We start from the raw sequence: 25208 nt of genomic DNA, 5'->3' as shown, positions 1-25208 counted from the left end.
TATATGTGTAGGATGATACCTGTCGCAATGTTGCCAATTGTACCCACAAAAGGATCCCATTTGAATGGTATCTGTAAAGCAATAGAGCATGGCTTTTTCCAACCAAAAATCTTCCGAAGTGATCAAGTTTGGGTGCTTGATGTTGCCGACAGTTCGGATTTCCCTGACCATATTCTCGCTTCCCCATTTAAACAGATTATTCAAAGGCTCCAATAGACGAAGGTAGCTTTTTATAGGCCCGAAAATTCTTTCACAAAATAATCCATCGGAGCCGTTTCTTGTCCCGTCCCCCCGCCCCGGCATTGCGCTTCGCTTTCGGGTCACCTCCAACAGATTGCTTCTAAGATCTAGCAGTGAAGGACTTCCAAGTTCTGATAATACATTGGGGATGCCTCCAGTAAATCAACAATTTTCTTTCAATATCAACGTGGATAGAACTTTCCAGCTACCCAAACTACGAGGTACAGACCATTCAATAAATTTGAATCCTACGTCGAACTTATTTAGTTTGATACAATTTGAGAGAGAAGATGGAGAGAAGATGGAAAAGGTCCTTCCAAGAAGTTGTACCTGTAAGCTTGTTGCTTGAAAAATCAATTGACGTGAGATTGATGCAATTTCCCTAACTCGAGGGAGTTGTTCCATTGAGGTTATTTTCACTAGCATCCATGAATCGAAGGCCATGATTTCTTATAAATTATGGCAGAACCCTTCCTGAAGACATGTGAGTAACGGTATTCTATACAATGAGTTGGGGAACTTGACTAAATAGGTAGTTGGAAACATAATTTGAAAAGATGGAATTCACTTTTTTTCGCATAGACGAAGAGCAACTCTTTAAGTGCACATTTTAGGACTTGAATGATGGAGTCTCACCCTCTCACTCACCTATGAGGACTTAGTTCATAATTTGATTATAAACAAATCGTTCATCAGAAGATCACTAGAACTTAAGGTATAAAATGTAGTTATAGAGGTAAAACTGAATTTTGACTTTGTGTAACTATGAACAACTTGTGAATGATTGATTTGTTTATAATTGAATTTTGACCTTGGTGTAACTATGAACAACTTGTGAATGATTGATTTGTTTATAATGATTATATTCATAGACGTAAATTGTTTTACCGTGTATAAATGGGCAATTATAGATCTATAGTGGAGTAACTTATAATTAACGAATGAAAATTGATTAATTAAAAAGTTTAATTGATTAATTATGCATCATTGAGACTTATAATAAGCAGGTAGATAACACTAAGAGATGAATTTAGTTTAAAGAAAAATTTTAAGTGTTAGAAATAAATATTTAATATTTTTGATATATTAAAAGTAAAGCGGAAAAAATATATATAATTTAATTGAATATTCATTTTGTCAGCATCTAATTGCTGTCGGCGTTCATGCTGAGCTAAAATCAAACTCTCCCTAAGATTGCTGGATGCATCATTCGTGTAACAAGCAACTCCTCTTTGAACTAAGTGCTCTCGAAGGATATGATATGTCATGTTTTAGCGTTAAATACCGGAGTGTTTCACGCATTAGTTAAGCCTCTAATCTTTCTTCAATGACAGAACGTTCTTTATATCTCTACTATAGACCCACCACCGAAAGCCCAAAATATAAAAAGAAATTTTTTTACTTAATTTGAGTGTCGATATTCAAACATGATTTAAATAAAATATTAATTATTATAATAAATTTGACAAAGATTCTCTAAAGTTCCTAAGCACCCATGTTGACCCAAAGATGTAGAAATTTTTCTTTGAAAAAATTGTCACTAGCCTTAGTCTTGTGTTCGAAGTCAAAGCAAGAAAGATTTTATAAAATAAGTTGCATATCATTGAAATGCATCGAAGAAATTTCATGACCACAACTTTTACGACGTAAAGTTCATGTTCAATTTATATGCTTTATTTTAATTTTTAATAAAATCAAATTTACATCCAATGCTTTCGTGAGAAAGAGTAGTTCATTCTCTTCACACGCCACGCATTACAATCAGTAAAATTATAATTTAATCTCATCCTAATTTTCATTTAATTAATAATTAATTATTGTCAACCTAAATATAATTTAATTATTTAAAATATCATACCATCACGTGAATCAAAAAGTCAACCTCTCACTCTTTATCACAAAAATGAGTAAAATCAAAACAAGTCCTCACTTGCATTTCATTTTATTTCATCAACATACACAAAAATACAAAAAGTAGTTTAAATAATTATTAAACATGGCTAGGCTGGGCCTGGGCTTGGGCTTGGGCTTGGGCCTATACTTGGGCTTGAGCATCTGGCCGACAAGACATAAAAACTAAAAAAAAAAAAAAAAAAAAAAAAAAAAAGAAAAAGGAAGTAACCGACATGTCGGAAGTGAGCTCCATAATTATAGGTTTAGAAACACAAACTCTTCAACGGCAGCGACTTGTCCAATTTTGGCGAGAGTATCCTTAGTTGGCACTTCATCCACACCAATTGCCATAATTGCCCTTTTCTTCCTTACCGTTCTCCCAACGCTCATAAAATTCACATTCACATTATTCTCTCCCAGAATGTTTCCCACCCGTCCGATCATTCCCGGCTGATCCACTTGTCGACACAGGATTAAATTCCCTTCCAAACTCACATCCACGTCAAACCATCCTACACGTGTCAAATGCGGCACTCCATATTTCACCTTCCCTTCCATTGCCACCTCACCCGTCTCCGACACCGCACTCCCAAACTTTGACTCCACGTTGGACACCAGAATCTGAATTGACTCCACTGGAAACTCCGGCGGCGCGTCCACCAGCACTCGCTCCTCGCTTATACGGAGACCCTTCTGTTTCGCCGTGAAATCCGCGTTCACCAGGTTTATGTGGCTGTCGGAGATCGGCTCGATTATGCCTTTCGTGATCATGGCTCGTAACAGCCTCGTGTCTAAATCGTCTGGGGCTCGCCCTGATCGGTAAACCACTTTAATTGATTTTATTCCCTTACCTCCGCCGACCAGCTGCACCGCCAGCCGCCCCAGTTTCTCCGCCAGGATCACGTACGGCGCCAACTCCGTCAGGACCTGTTCATAATCCGGCTTAATTTCACCCCCAAATCCAAATTTTTTTGCATTAATTAAGCTTAGTTACCTCCGGCGCCACCATCGGAGCGTTGACGGCGGTGGCGGAAAGTTCACCGTTCAATGCACCCACCACGGCTTCGGCTATTTCAATGGCAACGCCTTCCTGTGCTTCCTTGGTGCTAGCTCCAAGATGAGGCGTGACTGTAACATTCTTATGCTGCACCAGCTTGCTGTCTTGCGGCGGTGGCTCCTCCACGAACACGTCCAGCGCCGCCTATTCCACCGGAGCTCAATAAATTATGGTGCACTCCATTCAATACAACAATTTTTTTAGAATTGAAATTACCTGAGAAACAACTCCACTATCGAGGGCTTTAATTAAGGCATCTTCATCAATAAGACCTCCTCTGCCAACGTTAATCAAACGAGCTCCTTTCTTCATCAGACCAAAAGTGTCGTCGTTGAAAAGCTTTGTCGTTGTCGGAGTGAGCGGCATATGAAGCGAAATGAAATCGGCGGTGGATATGGCTTGATTGAACGACACCAATTCAACGCCGATGGCTCTTGCTCTGTCCACCGGCGTGTAAGGGTCGTGTGCTATCACTTGCATCCCTAACCCCTTTGCTCGTCTCGCCATTTCCGATCCCACTTTCCCGAATCCCATCACCGCTAGTGTTTTTCCGACCAGTGAAACTCCGACATACTTGCTCCGTTCCCATTTTCCTGGAAAACCCATTTCAAGACATCAAATTTGGGTAACAAAACACACTTTTAACGCCCAAAAACAGAGGCGTTAAGCAGACCTAAACGTTGAAACAAAAGGGTATCCATTAATTACCGACCTGCTTTCATGGAAGCATCGGCCTGAGCGACGTTTCGGGCCATGGCAGTAAGCAAGGCAATACCATGCTCGGCGGCGGCGATGGTATTAGCAGTAGGGGCATTAACAACAAGACAACCAAACTCAGTGGCGGCCTGCAGATCCACATTATCAATACCAACACCGGCTCTTCCAACAACCTTCAAACGCCCTTTTGCAGCCTCAAAGACCTGCCGGTTCACCTTGGTGCCACTACGCACAATCAAGGCGTCGCAAGAAGAGATCTTGGCGCAAAGCTCTTCCGGTGAGAGGTCGTAAGCGCAGTCGACGTTCCCAAAGCTCCGGAGAAGCTTCAAACCGGCCTCTCCAAGTTTCTCAGCCACCAGAATGGTCGATCTGTCATTTGGGGAAGTGGGGTCGACGAGATCGGAGCTCCGAGCATCTAATTCCGACGATTCCACCGTCTTCAAAACGCTACGAACAGGAATCAAATTGGAACTCCTGAGAGAAACAGAGGAGGTGGAAATGGAGCTTTGAAGGAAGGGAAGAACAGGGGAATTGGAATTGGAATTGGATTCAGGGGATCTGTGGAAGGAGGCGAAATGGGTTGAGGAAAAGAGGGATTTTGCAGAAGAGGAAGCCATGGGAGATGAATTTGGTGCTGTGAATGATGGCGTTGAAGGGCTTTTGAAGTGGAAAGAAACAGGAAGGGAGTGTTGATGGAGGGAGGAGAAGGGGTGAGCTTAAAATAGTGGGGAATGGGTTTAAGGTGGGGAATTTTGGGGAATAATTAAAAACATAATTTACCAACCAATTAAATTCTCTTTTTGATTATCAACCATTCAAATTTGTGTTCTTCTCTTCCAAACCAATGATGGTGGGAAATTGTTCTGTTCATTCTATATATGAATTCTAATTTTTTTTAATCTCTTGGTTCTTTCTTTTTTTGAAAAAGAAAATAGATAAATAAAGTTTGGTTCATATTGCCCGAGAGCTTCTCCGACTCGAATTATGGTACCCTAATAGGTTGGGTTGGTTTTGAAAATTCAGGTTGGTTCGCATATTGTTATTTTTTAGGTTGACAACATGACCTAACGGCCACAAACTCGGACAAACTAGGGCAAAACTAGCATTGGCATTTCTAAGATGGGTTAGAGAGTGCCCCTGAAATATGGCCATCATGACCTAAACCATGGTACTCTCTGAGTTGTATAGAGATCTAGAACAGACACTATATTACCTTTTCTACCTTCCTTTTTGAAAGTAAGGCTTAGAAGCTTGTAACTCAATCCCGTGTTTGGGTAGAATTCAACCAACTTTTCAATTGACCATTTTATAGTTTAGTGTTATCACAAAGTAATAGAGTCTATGTGTTATAAATCCTAATGGCATAATTATTAATTATAAACACTTTAATTAATAAGAAAATTTCATTTCGTAAATAATTATTATAGACAAGTAGATCATTGAGAGTTGTTCGTAATTATAATTGGGTTAAATGTCTATTTTACCCTTGTAATTACATCACTTTTAAGTACCTAACGAACAATTTCTTTATTATCTAATCATAAACTAAGTCCCTTTCAGATAAATGAGAGGTTGAAACTCTATTATTCAAGCCTCGAAATCAGTACTTATGGACTACCCATCTACTTTCCTTATTTGGTTAAGTTCGTAGACATATTGAATCGGTTATAAAAGTCATTCACATTCATGCAAATCAAAGAACAATCTTTCTTGGGCAGAGTTCAAAGTAGAATTGCATATAATTATTGTGTGAAATATTAATCTTCTCAATTAACAAATTTATAGGAAGTGATTAAGGATAAGACACTAACTTTATGTACCCGTCATATCCATACTTATCTTAATATTTGAGTTCACGTCATTAGCTTCTTCGAGATCGTCTCAACCATTGGGTTCACATTATTAGCTCTCCTAAGCTCACTTCATTACCTCATTTTGAGCTTATTTCTATATTTGGGTTTAGATCGATAGTTGTTATGATCTTATATGTATATTTGAACTCACATCATTAGCTCCTCTAAGACTATCTCTATATTTTAGCTCACGTCTTTAAGACACGACCCTACAATAACTACATCATATACATTCAAGAAGTGACCTTGCAACCATTAAGGTACGATCCTACACTAATTATATCGTAACACGTGAGGAGTGATCTTACAATCATTAGAGCAAAGCGTTGCCGTAATCACATCATAAACATTTTAAGGAGCGACCTTATAATACAAAAGGACATTATAGTAATTATACCAATTAAGATTGACTTCATCTAATTTCCATTCTGGAAAAATAAGCAATTTACCATTACGAATTTGATTTTTATTACTAGTACAGCCAATTTCCGAGGCCCTAATGATTAGTAGTTAAATTACGAATTTGCCCCACATCTGAGCATGTGATGTGTCCTCTGTTAAGCCCATAAGGCGACCAATCAATAAAAAGGTTGGACTGTTGGATCTAAGACTGGGGCCCTCATGGGGGCTCTCTCCGCATTTAGAGGAACGGCTCCCATCTCTCCAATCACCGGATCGCACGTGGCGTCTATAAAAAAAATCTATTCTAATTATTTCTAATTTTTTTAATTAATTTTGAGACATATGCGACATAGTATTGGAAGTGACAGAGTAGTCTTGTTGCCACCACGATCGATTTATTTCTTTCATGTGCATGCTAAGGCCTATGGGCAAGGTGTGTGCATGGGCGCCAAATGTTGGCTCCCTTGCCCGCAATCTGCATGCTCCCAAGCGCACATTCCCCCATGCTAGTCTTGCATACAAGTGCATGGACACCCTACTTGCCCCTGCGTGTGTGTGCGTTGTGCTATGGTCATGTTTGTCCAATACGTGTTGTCTATGACCGCATGTTAGATGTCCTAGTCATACTTGTCCAGGACGTATTGTCCATGATTACATGCCTATTCCAAATCCCTTTTACATGCTTTCATCTTAGATAGACCTTTACTATTTCGCGTTTGTGTCATATGGAGGTGTATGACCGTTCACCAAAATCATGTCTCTTCCTCCTACTACTCGTTGTCTCTTCCTACCACAATGTACATAGGAGGATATGACTAGTTGTCTCTTCCTCCTACTCGGGTTATATACTATCAAAATCATTGTTGTTGTCTAATCGCTTTTAGCGTATAACGTTGCTTTCTTTCAAATTATTTTCAACATATTTTCTCGCTCACGTTTTCTAAAACATTTCTCTCAAACGTGAGTCTAAATTTCTCACAGCCGACTTATTCATAATATTAGAACAAGTGTCACGCAATCACTATTTCGTTGCTGCAAGAGTGTGATTGTAACACTTTACTAGTTTCCGAGCATTCGTGTACCCAATTCATTAAAAAAAAAAAATGATTAAAATAGTCATTATCTTTTGAAAGTTCAAACACTAAAAATACATTTTAAAAATTTATGAACGAGAAACAAAAATAAATAAATAAATAAACGGAAAAAGTTGAATTATTGTAACGATAATTAAAATGTATGGTCCCACATATGAAATGAAAGAAAAATAATTATATGAATGATGACACTGACGACAAAGAAAAGTAATAGGATAGATGAAATGAGGGGCAGATGCATGAAGTTGAATTATATATCCCACAAAATGTGAGTAGCAGAATCATTAAAAAGTGGCTTAGGTTTTGAAAAAGTGATATCAAAATGGGGCATGCCGCACCCATTTCATTGCTTTTGGAGTATCAACCAATAATGCGCCTCAACTTTGTCCCTAACATTCATTTTTTAACTGCTAATAAATTATAAGAGTAACAAAAAAGTATACATTTTTAAATTTTAAATTACATATATATATATATATAAATACTATGGTAACCCATTAGAATTTAATTCTTTATTTGGATTATTGTTTTAAATTTAGAATGCTCAAGTTTATCTATTAAAGTTTCTTTCATTTTTTCTAATTCCGTCGAGATTTTCAAAGTGAATGTCTCAATTTATTCCATTGCAACGGTTCTTTCTCAATTGAGTTTTTGAATTGCTCATACCTTGTGAGAGTCAAATTTGTAAATTCGAAAAAAATCGATCACAAATTAAGAAGGGTTCGAGTTTTTTTTGAACCTTTCATAAGAACATGCTAATTTCAGAATCATCAAACAAGAGTTAAAAACGAATATTGGGTTTTTTATTAATTTTCATGATCGAATATAGGTATTTTAATAAGTATTTCTTTATCCAATATAGGTAAGGATGTGTATGTCTGGTTAGTTTAAGTTAAAATGTTGGGTCACTACACTAAAGACCCGAACCCATTTATAGTTTCAAATCCACTAAAATCTTAAGGCACCCAATCATAAATTAGTGAATTTAATCTAACTTCTAACGAAGACGGCCCTAACCGCTCCGAAATCATTAGATAATACCTAAGAATTGGGTAACACCTAAGACTAGTGTGGAGGCTTGTGGAAATTTTATATTTCTTATAACACGTTATATCCCGAGGCAACATCATCCATGCTGTTTTGTGTATAGGCAATGTCTGGCTATGATAATATTGTTGGTGGGAAATTGAGCTTTATGGAAAAGCTATTGGTGTAAAAGTTGGTGGGGTGAAGAAGAAAAAGAAACTGTCATCATCCGCTTGTTGTTCATTTATTACTTATTTACTTTTAATTTTTTGGCTGGGATATGAGTGATTTGATAGTTACGAATCATCTATATTATGGTTGAAAGGGTGTGAAAACCTATCCCTAACAGATACGTTTTAAAATCGTGTGACTGACGGTAACACGTAACTGGCAAAAGTAGATAATATTACTTGCCGCGAGCTTGAGCAGAGAACGAAACATTCTTTAATTGTTTATATATATATTTTGTTTCTTTTTTATATTTTTTTTATTACATTATTTTTTTTTAGTTTCTTTTATATTATTTTGTTTATTTTTATATATATATATTCTAAATTTCTTTTGTAGCTATAAAATATACTTCAAACATTTTTAAACACATTATATTTATATGAATAAATTAACACACAACTATTTACTCACTTCATACTCATTTTAAATACATTACTTTATAATATGAATAAACTAACAAATAAATTATTCATTCACTTTATATTATTTATTATAAGAATAAACTAACAAACAATCATCTATAACTTAGTTTCGGTATCTTTTTATTATTTTGTTTACTTTCTTAATAAACAACTATTCATTCACTCTATACTAATTTTAAATACATTATTTTATAATATGAATAAACTAACAAACAACTATTCATTCACTTCATACTATTTTTAAATACATTGTTTATAATAGGAATAAACTAACAAATAATCATTCATAAATTCTATTTTAATTTTAAGAATATAGTTTATGATAGGTTATTGAACGTAATTTATACGTACATTTAAGTTCATTTGAAATAAAAGCATATAGTGTTTAATGTTCATAGAATATATTATTTTCATTTTACTGATTCTTAAATGAATTTTTTTAAATTGAAAATTTCTATATTTGTTGGTTGGAAAGTACTTTTTATTTCTAATCAAAAGTAAATATGAGTTTTATTCAAAATTGCTCAAAATATTTTATTTATTATTTTGTTTAGTTTCTTTAATTCTTTTATATTTTTATTATTTTATTAATTTTTTTAGTTTCTTTTATATATATATATTTAGTTTTTTTTTTTATGATATTTAGTTTCATTTTTTTAATTATTTTTTTCAGTTTCTTTTATATATATATTTATTTATTTATTTATAAATTTTGTTTACTTTCTTTTATATAATTTACTATTTACTTAAAATACTTTAATATTTAATACACATTATTTATAAATAAATAAATTAATAAACAAACTACTCATTCATTTTATACTAATTTTAAATATATTGTTTTATAATATGAATAAACTAACGAACGACTGTCCATATACTTTATATTAAAATACTATTTTAATATGAATAAACTAACCAACAACCACATTAGTTTTTATTTTAAGAATATGGTTTAGGATAGATTATTGAATATGATTTATACATACTTATTTTGAAACAATATTTTGAAACAATATAGTGTTACATATTGTTTTCATTTTACAGAATTTTAAATAATTTTTTTTTTAAATTGGAAATTTCTATATTTGTGTGGTTGTAAAGCGATTTTAGAATTATTTTTACTTTTCATATATTATTTTTCTTATCGGGCTGGGTGGAAAGTAAATGAATCTAAATACCGAGTTTTATCAAAAGTTGCTCAAAATATTTGATCGTTCTAGTGTTTACTATACCTTATAGATCAACGTTTATTATGAAACTGAGACATATAATTCTAAATTCTAACGTATTTATTGTGTCTACGTTGTAGCGTTATTCTATCATAATTTATAGTTTATTTTTATTTTTATGATAATTTAGAGTCCTCCAACTTGGTATAAGTAATTTATTATGTCTACCTTACAACGTTATTCTATCACAATTTTTATTTTATTTTTATTTTTATGATAATTTAGGGTCTTCCAACTGGGTAATTTTATTTTTTTATTTTTATGATAATTTAGGGTCTTCCGACTTGGTATAAGTAATTTATTATGTCTACGTTGCAACGTTATTCTATCACAATTTATATTTTATTTTTATTTTTATGATAATTTAGGGTCCTCCATCTTTATATAAGTAAATGTATTTGAATGTAAGTATATTTTATATTTTTGTTATGTATAGTTTATTTAAACTAATCATTTTTATTGTTTTTTAATTTTATTATTTATTCTTATATTTTCCTTACTTAGTCACCAATTCTGAAGTGGTGTGTTTAGTTGTTTTAGTTTTATGACAGTGTTGAATTATCTTAAGATGTTACAATTTATCCTTGTTGTTGTTGAATTTGTTTTTTGAATCATTATAGATTGATTTTTGTTTGTTAGTAAACTTTTAATAATTTTTATGTAAAATTTTATGGACAACTCAACGACCCAATCTGAACCCAACCTGAACCCAACCTGAACCCAACCTGAAAATAAAGAGTTGGGTTGTGAAAATTTTCGGGTTGGGTTGAGTTATCAATCCAAACAACCACAACTTTTGGATTTGATAAAAAAAATCTCTAAACTCAATTCAATCCAAATCATGTACACTCCTACTAGAAATTTATAGTCGTTGTAGATATTTTCGTATTCGAGAATCAACAAATTCACTTTCATAATTTGTTTGGAAGAATTGTATTTTAAACCATCATTTGATATTAGTACTATCATTATTATTTTTTTTTTTTTTTTTGAAGGTTGGAATACTTTAAACCTTTTATAGTAGGAATGAAGTAATTTTCGGGTGGTTTGAAATCAAAACAGCTCCAACGTGATTAATATGATTTGAATAAGATATTATATCGCAATATATTAAATATTTAAATATATTATTTGACAAAGATTATCCAAGAGTATATAAAGTTGAGCTAAATCAATCTTTATACTTTTTAAACTCTAATTTTGGAGAATTTTCATGAAACTCTCTCCTTCAATTAGCCTTGTATTCAAGTCATCCCAAAAAAGATCTCATGGGATATAAATAACTTCTCCATCGTTGGAATACTTTAACAATTCTTGCAAATGATATCTACAAAAGTAGAATTCTTGCTATCGTATATATTGTTTTTTTTATTATTCTTAATAAAATCAAAACGATTATCAATGGTTCCGCTATATGGATGAAGAGTTCATTCCTTTCCTTGTTGGCTTCTATTAATCTATTACCTTTAACAATTTGTCCATAAAGGCACGGCCAATTCCTTGACCGAACCAATTAATTTTTTTTTTGTTTAGATCGTAATTCATATTGAATTTCAACAAACGAGTCTTCCATGAAGCATTGTGAGCCTACACCTATAATTTTTAACGAACATCTCTTCAAAGTGAGCAATGGATAGGGTTCGTGCTTGGCCGACCTCAACTTCGGTTTGAGCTCGTAGTAACCGTATCGATAACATACTTAATCTGATTGTATGTACTAGTGTTAGTCAAAACCTTCTTCCACATCAGACCAATCCTCCCATGGCAGAGACCAAGGAGATTTATTGTCCCCGTGGTCCCCATTTTGTAAGAGCTAGGCCCAAATCTTCCTCTATTTAAGGCCCATTTAGGTTATAAGGTCGAATTGGGCTTAACAAAATGGGGCTGCTGGGCTTATAAAAAACGGGGTCTGGTTGGTTGTACGGAACACGCTCCAATTCTGAAATAATGGAGCTTTTTCCAGTAATTGTTCATCCTTATTGGTCCGTGTTATTCACGCTCCTTTAAGTCGCGTCACCCCGTCCTTCTCCATAATATCTATATGATTCCCTCTTTTGATTTCGACCTCTCCCTCGATCTAATATATAAATATTTATTTATTTATTTATTTATTTGTACCAACAAAAAAAGAAAAAAAAAAAAAAGAGAAAAAGAAAAAGAAAAAAAAGCGTCCATCACCGATCACCATTCACCATTCACGAAGACGGATACATAAGCGTTTCCTTCCTTCTCTCTCCTGAAATCCTGGTTTCATTTTTTGTTGCAAAGCCTTTTTCGACAAAAAAGTATTCTGGTCTCCCTCTTTTCCCTCTTCCAAGAACTGTAATCTCTCCTTCTTCTTCTTCTTCTTCTTCTTCTTCTTGATTCTCTCCATTTTCTCAATCTTGTTCTTGTTGTTGTTCTTCAATTTTGTTCTTCTGTTTTGATTAGATTTGGATTGGATTCTTCTTCTTCTTCTTCATCATCGTCATCAGCGCAGATGAGACCGCTCCAGCCGCCACAGGGTGTGAATCCGACCACCGATCGTCCTCGTCGCCGTCCCAATCTAACTCTTCCTCTTCCGCAGCGGGACAATACGTCTTTGGCGGTTCCTCTCCCTTTGCCTCCTACCTCCTCCAACGCTGCGCCTCCTTCCACCAGTCAACTTCACAACGGCAACCGCCCGCCGGATCCTCTTCCTCAGCAGCATCAGCCTTTTAGCCTTGCGGACTTCGAGAGAGTGAGCCGAATCGGAAGTGGATGTGGAGGTACCGTCTACAAAGTGATTCACCGACCTTCTGGCCGCGTCTATGCTCTCAAGGTTATTTATGGTAACCATGAGGATGCGGTTAGGCTCCAGATGGGCCGAGAGGTCAAGATCCTTCGCGACGTTGACAATCCCTATGTGGTCAAGTGCCATGATATGTTCGATCATAACGGGGAAATCCAGGTTCTCCTTGAGTACATGGATCGGGGCTCTTTGGAAGGAACGCATATCCCTCAGGAGCACCATCTCTCTGATTTGGCTCGCCAGATTCTTAGTGGCCTCGCCTATCTCCATAGCCGCCGCATCGTCCATCGCGACATCAAGCCCTCGAATCTCCTCATCAATTCCCGAAGGCAGGTTAAGATCGCTGATTTCGGCGTCGGTCGAATCTTGGAACAGACTATGGATCCTTGCAATTCCTCGGTTGGAACTATTGCGTACATGAGCCCTGAGAGAATCAATTCCGATCTAAATCAGGGCCAGTACAATGGCTATGCTGGAGACATTTGGAGCTTTGGGGTTAGCATATTGGAATTCTATCTCGGACGGTTTCCTCTCGCTGTCGAGAGGCCTGGGGATTGGGCGAGCTTGATGTGCGCTATATGTATGGCTCAGCCACCGGAGGCGCCGCCAACTGCTTCGTCGGAGTTTCGCCATTTCATTGCCTGTTGTTTGCAGAGAGAGGCTCGGAGAAGATGGACTGCAGCTGCATTACTGGAACATCCGTTCATAACGACGAAAAATGGAGCGAATCAATACCAGAATCAGCCGGCTCATCACCAGAATCTTCGTCAACTGTTACCTCCTCCGCCCCTTCATCCTTCCAGCCTTTCCTGAGAAAGACAGCCTTTAATATTTTGTTACTCCTTTTTTTCTTGAATTACTCTGTCTTCCTGAGAAGCATGGCGCCATTATTGTCCTGTAATTTGCCTGGAATAGCCGAAAGGGATGGTAAATTATTTGCTGTTTAGATCAGTAAATCATATGTTTTTCACAACATTTTTCAGAACAATGCAAAAATTCTGTAATCTTTTGCCGGTGGCTGAAATATTAAGCTAAGTCAAATTCGTTTAAGCTTTCCTTAACTCAATGCTCTTTAGATTAGATTGTGGTCTTCTTTTGGATATATATGACTGTTCTTATTCGCTTTTCTTGCCTTTCCTCAGTTGGGTATTATAGAAAGAAAGAATCCCCTCTTTGTGCCTTCTTCAATCATCTGTATTTGTTTGTGTAAGCAAACCCTCTTCGTGTTTCCTTCAATCATTTGTATTTGTTTGTTGAATGATTGGCGTTGGTCTGTTCCAATCTATTCTCTCCTTTGCCCTGTAACTCTGGCCTCTGCAATGCCTCTTTTTGGCATTCATTTCAAACCTGGTGAATGGCAGAAGAGGAGCTGCTATATGGAGTGTGATATAATCATATCAGCGTTGTTCAAAGGAGGGGCTGAATCAGCCCACCATGAAAAGGATTTTGACTTGAAATTGACCTTTTATGATGACACAGATCTCACGTTACAGAACTTGGCCCTTAATGTTGAAAAACTCCCTTGAGTTTACACGTTTTAAAGCCAGTTCAACTTGACCAAATCAAGCACATTGAATGGGGCAGACAAGGAGAATTAGCTTTGGAGGTGAGGGTCTAGACTTTTTGTTTGCATTTTCCACAAACCCCTTTTCTTCCACACATGGATACCGTGCTTTTGGGTCAATCCATTTTTACGAGCAAAATGCTCCAGAGTTGAAAGCTTTTCCCCCTCTGCTAAGTACCCTCCAAAAAACACAGCAGTTATTCCTTCCAAATCTAATAAAAGGTCAAATTTCTAACTGTAAAGAAGATTAGAAACTGAATCCAACCCGGTCCAATAGGAAGTAGATTACGGCTAATTAATCTGTTTTTATTACTACTTTTTTAAAGTACATACTTTGTGGAATGTGATAAATAAGCAGCAAGTCAAAGTTAAATGGGGAAAAACGCTAGAGGACGATATTTCGCAGAAGTTTCCTAGCTGCGCTGCTCTGAAGCTTCGCTATATTGGCCTTCCCTTCCCATCACCCACCCAACTCATCTTCTTCGTCGCTTGATCTATAATTTTGGTCAAGTCCCAGAATCTTATTTCGGAGAAACTTCCTTCTGGCTGGCCTTTGCCGGCTGTGCTGGCCAGAGTTTTTATTCTTAAGCAACTGAATCACCTATACGATCCAAACTAGTGGGACCCGTTGGTTCTTGTCTTATTTTCGCTCCTTCTTGCTTTTGAAGGTTGGTATCTCAGCTCGATTTGGGGAGTTCTTGATCATTCTGCAGCTGGGATTCGACCTGGATATCCTCGTCGCGTCAGTGCAAGTTCATCTCCAATCTGGTAAATACTCCCTTCCTCTTACTGTTGATGGGGTAACTAAATCTCGTTTTAATCTTGATTCGATCTGATTTCTTCGTCCTGTAAGTTAAGAATGCTTTGGATTTGACTTGTGGAAGATGAAGTACCTGATGAGTAGCATATGTAAATCAATCCAGATTTAACTGATCGACATAACTATGCTTGCAGATGGGATCAACAGAGGAGAAAACAAATTACCTATCAGATGAAGGAACACCGTTGAAGTCCTCACCGGTCGCGAAAAGCGTATCGCATAGCTTCGATTGCGAGACGGGTCCTGTTCGTTCTTCCCCAGATGTTACAAGATGGTGGAAGACTAACAACATTCGTATTAGACCTCTTAGAAGTGCTTATATAGTGTTAGTTAGAGCAAAGATCAACGTGTTACTACCTTTTGGTCCTTTGGCTATTCTGCTACATTACTTGACCGGAAAGCATGTAAGAAGTACTCCTCTTCATGTTCAAACATTCATCTGTTCATAAAATCTTGGATATTCAAACATTCTACTTTTGAGATCTTTCTGCTGGTTAATACCGTGGCTTGTATGATTTATCTTATGGTTCATAATTCCTTGATAGTCAGCTTTATATGTCAGGGATGGGTCTTCTTTTTCACTCTACTTGGAATTGCACCCTTGGCAGAGCGTCTCGGTTATGCAACCGAGTAAGATTTGGCTTCCTATACTCTACGTTTATGATTTTATATCATTTCCATTTGTGCTACACTTATGTTTAAAACAATATTTGTGATGCAGGCAGCTTGCCTTCTACACTGGACCAACAGGTATGAGTGCTACCACGACCAGGCATTGCTTGTTTTGGTCGTTTAATTGGGGATGTTCAGTTAGTTCCTTAATAACTCGAGTGTTTAATGGACTTTGCAGTTGGCGGTCTTTTGAATGCAACATTTGGAAATGCTACCGAAATGATTATATCAATTTATGCGTTAAAGAGTGGGATGATTAGGGTGGTTCAACAGTCATTACTGGGTTCAATCTTGTCAAATATGCTCCTTGTTCTTGGTTGTGCGTTCTTTACTGGTGGGATTGTTCATCATAAGGTGCAGGTTTTCAATAAGGTACAACGTTTTGATCTCTTGAAAACTATGCTTTGCCTTTACTTTTGTGATATTTGTCTCCTATTATAGTGGCTTACATTAAAATCTGGTTATTTGGCTGCAGGGTTCTGCTGTTGTTAATTCAGGATTGTTGTTGATGGCTGTTATGGGAACAACTTTTCCGGCTGTTCTTCATTTCACCCACACAGAACTTCATTCTGGAGAGTCAGCACTATCTCTTTCAAGATTTAGCAGTTGTATCATGTTAATTGCATATGCAAGCTACCTTTTCTTTCAACTTAAAAGTCAGCAGGACCTCTATGGTCCTCTTGATGAGGTGAGTCTCTTTGGCAAGATTGGATATTTAGAGGTACCTTTTAGTTGTTAGCATTCCCCGCGCTATCTTTTCCACGCAGAAACTCTATTTTCAAGCAGAGATGATTTTAATTCTAAGGGTTTTTGTCCTTTTGAAATCTTTTTAGGTAGTTGAAGATGAAGTTGAGGATGATTCTGAGATTTATGCTTGGGAAGCAATTGGATGGCTTGCTATCTTGACTGTATGGGTATCTATTTTATCTGGATATCTTGTTGATGCTATCCAGGTAAATTTTATTCTGATTGTTATTACCTCAGTTGATTCACCATACATATGTTCTTTATACAATCTTCAATTTCTGCGCTTAGCCAGTAGCAATTATTTTGATCCACTGTCTGTCTCTCTCAGGGAGCATCTGAATCATTGAATTTGCCAGTAGCTTTTATTAGTGTAATTTTGTTGCCAATTGTTGGAAATGCTGCTGAACATGCAAGTGCAATCATGTTTGCCATGAAGGATAAGCTTGTGAGTAATTTCTGGATTTTGTTTTTCATTTTCTTCGAATCATTTCATTTCTTTGGGTTGATTGACCTAAGAGTGAGTTACTGTAGGACATCACCCTTGGAGTTGCTATTGGGTCGTCGACACAAATATCCATGTTTGTGGTAAGTATGATCCATAATTTCCATTAGTTTGACTTTTGTTGGCTTGGAACTGTAAAAATTTTGGATTGGTAATTGTACTGTGTGCCATTAATGATTGTAGATCCCGTTTTGCGTGGTTGTTGGATGGTGCATGGGGGAACCAATGGACTTGAACTTTAAACTCTTTGAGACAGCAACTTTGTTCATCACTGTTCTAGTGGTGGCCTTTATGTTGCAGGTGCGTTATCTTCCATCCATCCTCTTAAATTCCTTTGCAATTTAATAGCTATTCTGTATAACATGTAATATCCTACATTGGTTAGAGAGAGGAACGAAGCATTCTTTATAAGGGTGTTAAAAATCTCTCTCTAACATACGCGTTTTAAAACCGTGGGCTGACGGCGATACGTAATGGACCAAAGCGGACAATATCTACTAGTGGTGAGCTTGAGCTGTTACAAATGGTATAAGAGCTAGATACTGGGTGGTGTGCCAACGAGGACGTTGGGCTCCAAAGGGGGTGGATTGTGAGATTCCACATTCGTTGGAGAGGGGAAAGAAGTATTTCTTATAAGAGTGTTGAAACCTCTCCCTAGTAGACACATTTTAAAACTATGAGGTTGATGGCGATACGTGACGAGTTAAACCGAACAATATCTGCTAGTAGTGGGCTTGAGTTGTTACAAAACAACTCTGCCCAGTGGGACTATTCTTTTGAATCTTCTAGTCCTTTTCCATTAAAGAGTTCTCATTCATATGCCAAAAGTCATTCGATCAAAACATGAATTTAGTATAAATGACTTCATTTTGTATGCTCTGTGTGTCAAGTCAGTGTTCTCATCTTCTTGGCATTTATCATATCTGTAATATTTGCAGGAGGGGACATCCAATTATTTCAAAGGTCTAATGCTTATTCTATGCTACCTCATAGTGGCAGCCAGCTTTTTTGTACACATTGACCCTACTAATGGTGAGTAGTTACTCCTTGAATCCACCACACTTACAAAATCTGTTTATCCCTACGCATTACTGCCAATGAATTTAACTAAAGATTCTGAGCACATAATAATTTATGGATTACTACTCAGATAATGACTAACCCTCGAAGCAAGTATGTCCCTGGGAATTTACTGCAACCTGAACCTTTGCATTGCATTGGTTCTCAAACCACCATTGCTTCAGTTCGATGGAACCTGCAAACATTGGAGGACTCACACAAATGGGTTGGTCTTTAAATGGAGTTTGGTTTCATTTGTTGAACTGTACTGTAATCTTTTTGTGGCTTGACAGTTCATCTTTTTTCTCATTATCATCTTCTTCTTTAACATGTTTATCATAAACTTGAGAGCTGTAATCTTTCTATATTCATTGATTGTAAGCTCTTCCTTTGAATGTTCCTCTTGTTTTCTCTAACCAACCGATCAAACTACATATCACCACATGATATGCAGCACCAGGATTGTTTCTGGAATTTTGGTAAAATGATTCACCATAAGTTGACAAAGGGTTATCTCTATCGACTGAAAATTATAGGCATTAACAAGCAATGGTGAGTCCTAATGTAGCAAAAAGAAAATCAGTGCATGGGAATGAGATGAGAGAGTAGCAGGGCTAAGGCTTTTAAAGGGGAGAGATTGAGCTGAACAATCCATTGGAAGTATGTATTTAACCAAGCAGCCTCAAGAGCAGGTCTAGTTCAACCATGGGGTGAGCATTTCTAGAAAATTGGAATGCAAAAGATGGAGGAAGATGCTTCAGTAACAGTCTAAGCCCACCGCTAATAGATATTATCCCATTTGGCCTGGTACGTATCACCATCAGCCTCATGATTCTAAAAAACGTCTATTAAGGAGAGGTTTCCACATCCTTATAAGGAATGTTTTCGTCCCCCTCTCCAATTGATGTGGGATCTCACAATCCACCCCTCTTGGGGGCCCAGTGTTCTCGCTGGCCCAGTACCCAGTGTCTTTAACTCCAATACCGTTTGTAACAACCCAAGCTTACCGCTAGTAGATATTGTCTACTTTAGCCCATTACGTATCGTCGTCAGCCTCATGGTTTTAAAATGCGTCTATTAAGGAGAAGTTTCTACACCCTTATAAAGAATGTTTTGTTCTCCTCTACAACCGATGTGGAATCTCGATCTTAACATCTACAACTTTTTGACTTAGCTAAATAGAATATATTCTAATGAAACAATCACAATCAGCTAAAGCAAGGTGCCAACAATATGTATAGTTATATAAGCTGAAATCTTATCAAATCCAATCCCACTTAGCAATTAATCATAAAGAAAGTTAAGTTTTTTATTCCTCTTCTGATGAGAAAAGCCTGTAGTAAACATTGTTCCCCAGTATATGTCGACAAACAATTATCCTACTCATAAAACGTATCTGGGTCAGAACTGCTAACCTTAAAATTTCTCCAAGTGGATTTGCTGTTGTTGTCTTGCCAAGTGAGCAATAATTGGAATCATCAAAGAGAGTTCTTCTTCTTACCAAGCCTCACAGAGTCGATATAATTTGTGAGGCAATGAGCAGAAATGCCAGGAAGTGCCAGTCCTATTACCCTTAGCAATAAGCAAAACCATCCCTCCCTGTACTCAGCTCCATATGTGTAGCCCATCAGCAAGCTTCTGATCAGCTCCCATAAAGCATTGAGATATTCCGGTATCAGGTATCTAATCCCAAAGAAGTTCTTGTTCGATTCCTCATCAACTTCCTTCAAATATGCAGATTGCAAAAACAAATTCACACAATAAGAACCACAAATTGGGGCGACTAATAGTGTAAGAGTCTAAGCCCATTATTAGCAGATATTGTCCTTTTAGGTTTTTCCTTTTGGGTTTTTCCTCAAGGTTTTTAAATCGCGTCTATTATGAAGAGGTTTCCACACCCTTGTAAGAAATGCTTTCATCCCCTCTCCACTCGATGTGGGACCTCATAATCCATCCCTCTTGGGAGCCCAGCATCCTTGCTGGCACACCACTCGATGTCTAACTCTAATACCATTTGTAACAACCCAAGCCACCGCTAGCAAATATTGTCCTCTTTGGACTTTTCCTTTTAGGCTTCCCCTCAAAGTTTTTAAAACGTGTCTACTAGGGAGAGGTTTCTACACCCTTAAAAAGAATGCTTCGTTCTCCTCTCCAATTGATGTGGGACCTCACAAGTAGCAACAGCATACCAGCACATTTTATTCTTAATATGATTCAGGTTCATTATTACAAATTCTAGCTTAGTAAACTACACGAAACAGGAGGCAGAAAATGTACTTACATTCTCAGTGAATAGGCTGTCGTAGTATAGACAAACCCCAAAATGCTTATAGAAAAAAGCTTTATCGTCGTAAGGCAGCCTAGGTACAAGGTCATTGCAGTAGACAACCCTGAAGTACCTTGGAATAGGCTTCATCAAATGAGCCTCCATGAACTGCGCCAGTTGCTTGTCGCCGATCCTAGGCTGCCCAAATGTATATACACCTAATAGCCTGTCCATTATTTCCATTTCCTTATGCAGCACCAGAACTGTAGGGAACAGAACTGCAAGCGCCCCGCCTAAACTATGACCAGTGACCACAAACTTCGCATTTTTATGCTCCATAAGCAATCTCCTGAGCTTAAGTTTCACTGCATAGTATGCAGACAACTGCACCATTTCGGGCGTAACCGCGTCGAACTGTTCAGAGTCCAAAGATGGATGTAATCTATCCTGTTCAATGTTGGAAAGGTCTGAAGAAATAGAGCTTAACTTATGGTGACCTTTGAAGCTGTTGGCATCATTTCTGTTGCCCAAACCAAGAGCTTCTAAGAAGCCTATGTGAATCTTCCCAACTTCCGGGATCTCATACCAAGAGTAGTCAAAATCAGTGCACCAGTCATCTGCATCAAAAGGTTCTGTGCCCCTGAAGCTGATCAATATCAGATTGGCGTTTTTAGGCTTATCACACAGTATGAACACCTGCGTAGAGCTGTCCTTTAGGAAATCTACCAAATTTTGTGGTGGTCAAGAGACAAACAGAACCAGGTTATTCAATTAGTTGGCTTAAGTAATGAAACTAAAGACAGTATTTTCCACTAGATGATCATGCAAGTTTTGTTCTTACCATTCCAGCAATTGTAGAATCCCACGAAATGCATCTGCTTCATTATTAACGATCAAAGTTAGTCTGAAATGACACATAAATTGTAACCGCTCAAGCCCACCGCTAACAGATATTGTTCTCTCTGGGATGCCTCTCAAAGTTTTTAAAACGCGTATGCTAGGACACTCCTCAAGGTTTTTAAAACGTCTATGCTAGGAAGAGGTTTCCACACACTTATAAAGGGTGTTTCGTTCTCCTCTCCAACCGATGTGGGATCTCACAATCCACCCCCTTCGAGGCCTGGCGTCCTCGCTAGCACTCGTTACTTTCTCCAATCGATGTGGGACCCCCACCAAGTCCACCCCCTCTGTGGGCCAACATCCTTGTTGGCACATTGCCACATGTCTACCCCCTTCGGGGCTCAGCCTCCTCGTTGACACATCGCTCGGTGTCTGGCTTTGATACCATTTTTAACGGTCCAAGCCCACCGCTAGAAGATATTGTCTTCTTTGAGATTTCCCTTTCGGGCTTCTCCTCAAGGTTTCTAAAACGCATCTGTTAGTGAGAGGTTTCCACACCCTTATAAAAGGTGTTTTGTTCACCTCCTCAATCGATGTGGGATCTCACGTAATTACAACATGAGAAGCAATGAAATAACCTGCCTTCCAGCGGCGAAGAACAACATTCTGAATGACCTTTTCATTCTCGTAGGATAGTTTTGAAGCCATGATGCAAAGGTCCATTAGAGTCCGATTGCCCATTTCAAGTCTGAAGCCTCTTTCTTCATAAACAGAATCAGTAGCTCCTTCAAGAATTTGTTCTTCATTTAATAGATTCATTCGCCCATCTAACAGCCCAATGGTGCTGATAAATGTGTCTGTGCCCCTCTGTGGCACTAGCACTTCACCTGCGCATCCAAAAATAGCAGAGATTTCAATGCCTATTCTGTAAAATCTAGACATGTGATGTTCCAAATTGGTAGAGATTCAAAAGCATGTGGACCCGTACCGCGCACGATGTTGCAGAACAATCCCGAGATATTGCCATTCATAGACAGAAGATTGAGACTGAATTCCACCACATTGCCAGTCCATTCCATTGGTTTCGCCAGAGCGGCTATCACTTTTCGAATCAAAATCGACACCACTATGACCCACCTGCGTCCCAAAACCATCGCACCAAAAACACCCACCTCGGAGCCCTCGAAGAATCTCCGTCCACCATCGCCATCCGGCCAAACCCAACACCGGAAAACGTCTCTGATTCCACCCTTCTCCGGCCGCACAACAAGGTATCTAAAGTCATCGCCGTCGTTACCAGCATTGTTACGGGTAGTAGCCATGTTTAGGAAACCCCTTTTAGTATGAATCTAAAGAAGACGCCTCCAGAAGAACAGCCAGCAATTCGTATATATCAAGAAAAGTAAAAGGGATGCGGTTATATCGGTACCTTAGCCCATTCTGCGTCCCCAACTGAACTTATCATCTAATACGCGTATATCGGATGTATCCTCAAATGTAAAGAAGACGCAAATCGGCATTAAACCCACTGTTTGAGTGTGAAAAGCTTCGTTAATTTCAACCTTCCCGCATATGGGTAACCTTCTAAGATCAGATTCAATTGCTGAACAGTTGGAAAACATGAGCTATATTCCATTACCCAAATGAAAGTTATCTTCTAGAGAATGCGTGGAAGTTTGAAAAAAATGGGGAAAAGTAGCCTTGATAGAGAATAAGGAATATGGCGATGGTGTTGGGGTGGGTGGTGCCGTGGCGTATAATGTACAAAACAGAAACTCGAGCCGCCATACGGTTTGTTGTGTAATATGCATCATCGCACTCTCAGGTGTATAGAAAGATATGCTTGTCTAAGGTCGGTTGTCCATGTCTAGGTGTCCGTTCCAAACTCCTTTATGTTGTGTCAATACGGTTGTACGATCGGTCATCAAAATTATGTCTTCACTCGTCATAGTTAAAATACCCCAAAATGTAGTACAGAAAATATGTCTAGTTGTCACTTCTTTCTATTTGGGTTATATGCTATTAAAGTCGTTGTTACCTAATCGCTTTTGGCTTATAACATTACTTTCTTTTAAATTGTTTTTAACTGATTTCTCGCTCGTGTTTTCGAAAATATTTCTCTCAAACGCGATTCGAAGCCTGAGTATACACCGACGTTGTTTGCAAAATCTGAATTTCTCATGGTTGACTTGTTTGCTAGGTTATAACAAGTGTTGTACAATTGCTATCCCGCTGCCGTAAGAGTTTGAGTGTGATACCTTACACGGCCACCAAATCTTCATTGGAACCATCGTTTGAAGGAAATAATGGTAAGTTTTGCAAGACTATTATTTTAGGTTCGATAACATACCACTAGTGCGTCAATTATGAATTTGTGGCACAATAGCAAGGCATGAAAGTTGGAGGTTTGACATGTTCTCTAATAATAATAATTATATATATATATATATATTTCTTTTTAGGTGAATTAGGATAAATCCAACCTTTTTAGGTGAAAGTTGGAGGTATGTTCTCGATAATTATGGTCACTCGAGTAATTACACACGATTTTATAGCAAACATTACACATGTTTTTCCAGGTAATTAGCCATCAATAGTCACTCGAGTGATTGTAGACGATTTTGCGGCAAAAATACACGTCGTGTACTTCAGGTAATTAGCCATCGATGATTACTTTACCAACAACATGCACTTTCCTTTTTCATGACTCAATCATAGAAAGTCTAAAGTTCGTATTTTCATTAGAGCAATTTGATGTCAGTGACCACTTTGAGATTTTTTTGAAAAACACGTGAGTTAGAATAAAATATGTTAAAAAGACCTAATTGGTCTGACGGGATAATCTTCACTCTTAGAAATATCTTTAAGACAAGTAGATAATATAGTCGTATAAAGTTTTTATACAATTTATCATGATTGGCAGGAGGCTGGCGTCGAAGGGGTGGTATATCCATTTATATATATAAGCAAATTCCTTTATATGAAGCAGAGAATTGAGAAGAAATCTCCCCTCACCCATTTTCTCTATTTATGGTGAATGATCTCTAAAGGAGACTTCATTTAACGGGTCTCACAGGACATGTGTTTGGATGCATGAGGAGAAAATTACAAAAGTTGGGATACGAATCAATGGAATATGGATCCATGGGAGTCATTCGACCACCGACGGGAAGAAGTAGGGGCCGCAAAACACGTAGGCGTGGGCTCCTTCCAATTTCCCAGCTTTGTGATTTCTGCCCCGGAACTGTTTGTGAAAATGCCGCAGAGGCAGACCCCACTCCAAACTCGTTGTGGAGCGCAACTTTTGCGAGCTCGTGATTACCCACCACACAACCTATGCTTAGCCCCATCATCTATTCACCACTATCTGTTTTCTTTTTCTCTCTTATTGCCCCTTTCCTTTTCCAATTTTTTTCTTGGGTTTTGCTCACTATCACCGACACTTCACAATTTTTAGCAACTGAGTATTGTAAAGTAGAACACTTTCAATGTTGCAAAAGAAAAAAGTAGTCTTCAAAAAAGATCCTTCAATTCGTTGTATCTTTGATGAAAATCTGATAATGATTTGAAAGAAATGGGCTCATTATTACTTCCACATCTTGTCACTCCCCAAGATCCTCTAATTTTACTGTATTGGCTTCTACTACTTGTAATTTATCCAAACCCCTTGTTGAAAGCAGCAGTGAAGTAAAATGAAAGCAAGCACAAATGCTGACATTGCTGTTCTGCTGCCTCTTAAGACAAGAGTCCCACCATTCGTCCGGATTTCAGCCCTTTTGTTGGGCTTTGCCTTTGTCACTG

At 37.6% G+C, this 25208-nt stretch overlaps 3 protein-coding genes and 1 pseudogene across 7 annotated transcripts; 2 read left to right on the top strand and 2 right to left on the bottom strand.

Moving 5' to 3' along the window:
- Positions 1-2148: 2148 nt before the first annotated feature.
- On the bottom strand, positions 2149-4638 carry LOC111791103 (D-3-phosphoglycerate dehydrogenase 1, chloroplastic). Its single transcript, XM_023672307.2, has 4 exons — positions 3903-4638; positions 3407-3783; positions 3128-3334; positions 2149-3060 (listed from the first exon to the last, which is right to left on the bottom strand). The coding sequence occupies exons 1-4, from the start codon at positions 4522-4524 to the stop codon at positions 2389-2391; spliced, it is 1878 nt and encodes a 625-aa protein (XP_023528075.2). The 5' UTR covers positions 4525-4638; the 3' UTR covers positions 2149-2388.
- Positions 4639-12331: 7693 nt separating this feature from the next.
- Positions 12332-13987, top strand: LOC111790209 (mitogen-activated protein kinase kinase 5 pseudogene; annotated as a pseudogene). The gene is made up of 2 exons (XR_015420275.1): positions 12332-12489; positions 12598-13987. The product of XR_015420275.1 is annotated as a mitogen-activated protein kinase kinase 5 pseudogene (transcript).
- Positions 13988-14872: 885 nt separating this feature from the next.
- LOC111790208 (vacuolar cation/proton exchanger 3) lies at positions 14873-18696 on the top strand. 3 transcript variants are annotated; one of them, XM_087122133.1, is made up of 12 exons: positions 14873-15269; positions 15456-15725; positions 15884-15951; positions 16043-16071; positions 16172-16365; positions 16469-16714; positions 16827-16946; positions 17069-17185; positions 17272-17325; positions 17426-17542; positions 18181-18274; positions 18393-18696. In XM_087122133.1, exons 2-12 carry the CDS (start codon positions 15456-15458, stop codon positions 18401-18403), a joined length of 1320 nt encoding a protein of 439 aa, XP_086978259.1. In that variant the 5' UTR covers positions 14873-15269; the 3' UTR covers positions 18404-18696. The 3 variants fall into 3 exon arrangements, with proteins under 3 accessions (XP_086978259.1, XP_086978260.1, XP_023526825.2); XM_023671057.2 differs by having other exon boundaries at positions 14875-15269; positions 16469-16681; XM_087122134.1 differs by lacking the exon at positions 18393-18696 and having other exon boundaries at positions 14874-15269; positions 16469-16681; positions 18181-18282.
- Positions 15638-23214, bottom strand: LOC111790207 (alpha/beta-Hydrolases superfamily protein). 2 transcript variants are annotated; one of them, XR_015420274.1, is made up of 7 exons: positions 22837-23214; positions 22396-22756; positions 22050-22294; positions 21409-21442; positions 20583-21289; positions 19717-20025; positions 15638-15760 (listed from the first exon to the last, which is right to left on the bottom strand). XR_015420274.1 is itself a non-coding variant. In XM_087122132.1 (6 exons), exons 1-6 carry the CDS (start codon positions 22870-22872, stop codon positions 19780-19782), a joined length of 1629 nt encoding a protein of 542 aa, XP_086978258.1. In that variant the 5' UTR covers positions 22873-23214; the 3' UTR covers positions 19593-19779. The 2 variants fall into 2 exon arrangements, 1 of the variants encoding a protein (XP_086978258.1); XM_087122132.1 differs by lacking the exon at positions 15638-15760 and having other exon boundaries at positions 19593-20025.
- Positions 23215-25208: the final 1994 nt, after the last annotated feature.

This window comes from Cucurbita pepo, chromosome 3 (assembly GCF_057944985.1).
Source record: "Cucurbita pepo subsp. pepo isolate OVF chromosome 3, ASM5794498v1, whole genome shotgun sequence".
Taxonomy (NCBI): Eukaryota; Viridiplantae; Streptophyta; class Magnoliopsida; order Cucurbitales; family Cucurbitaceae; genus Cucurbita; species Cucurbita pepo.
The sequence above is the reverse complement of the archived record's forward strand: the minus strand, read 5'-3'. Positions and strand labels throughout refer to the sequence as shown.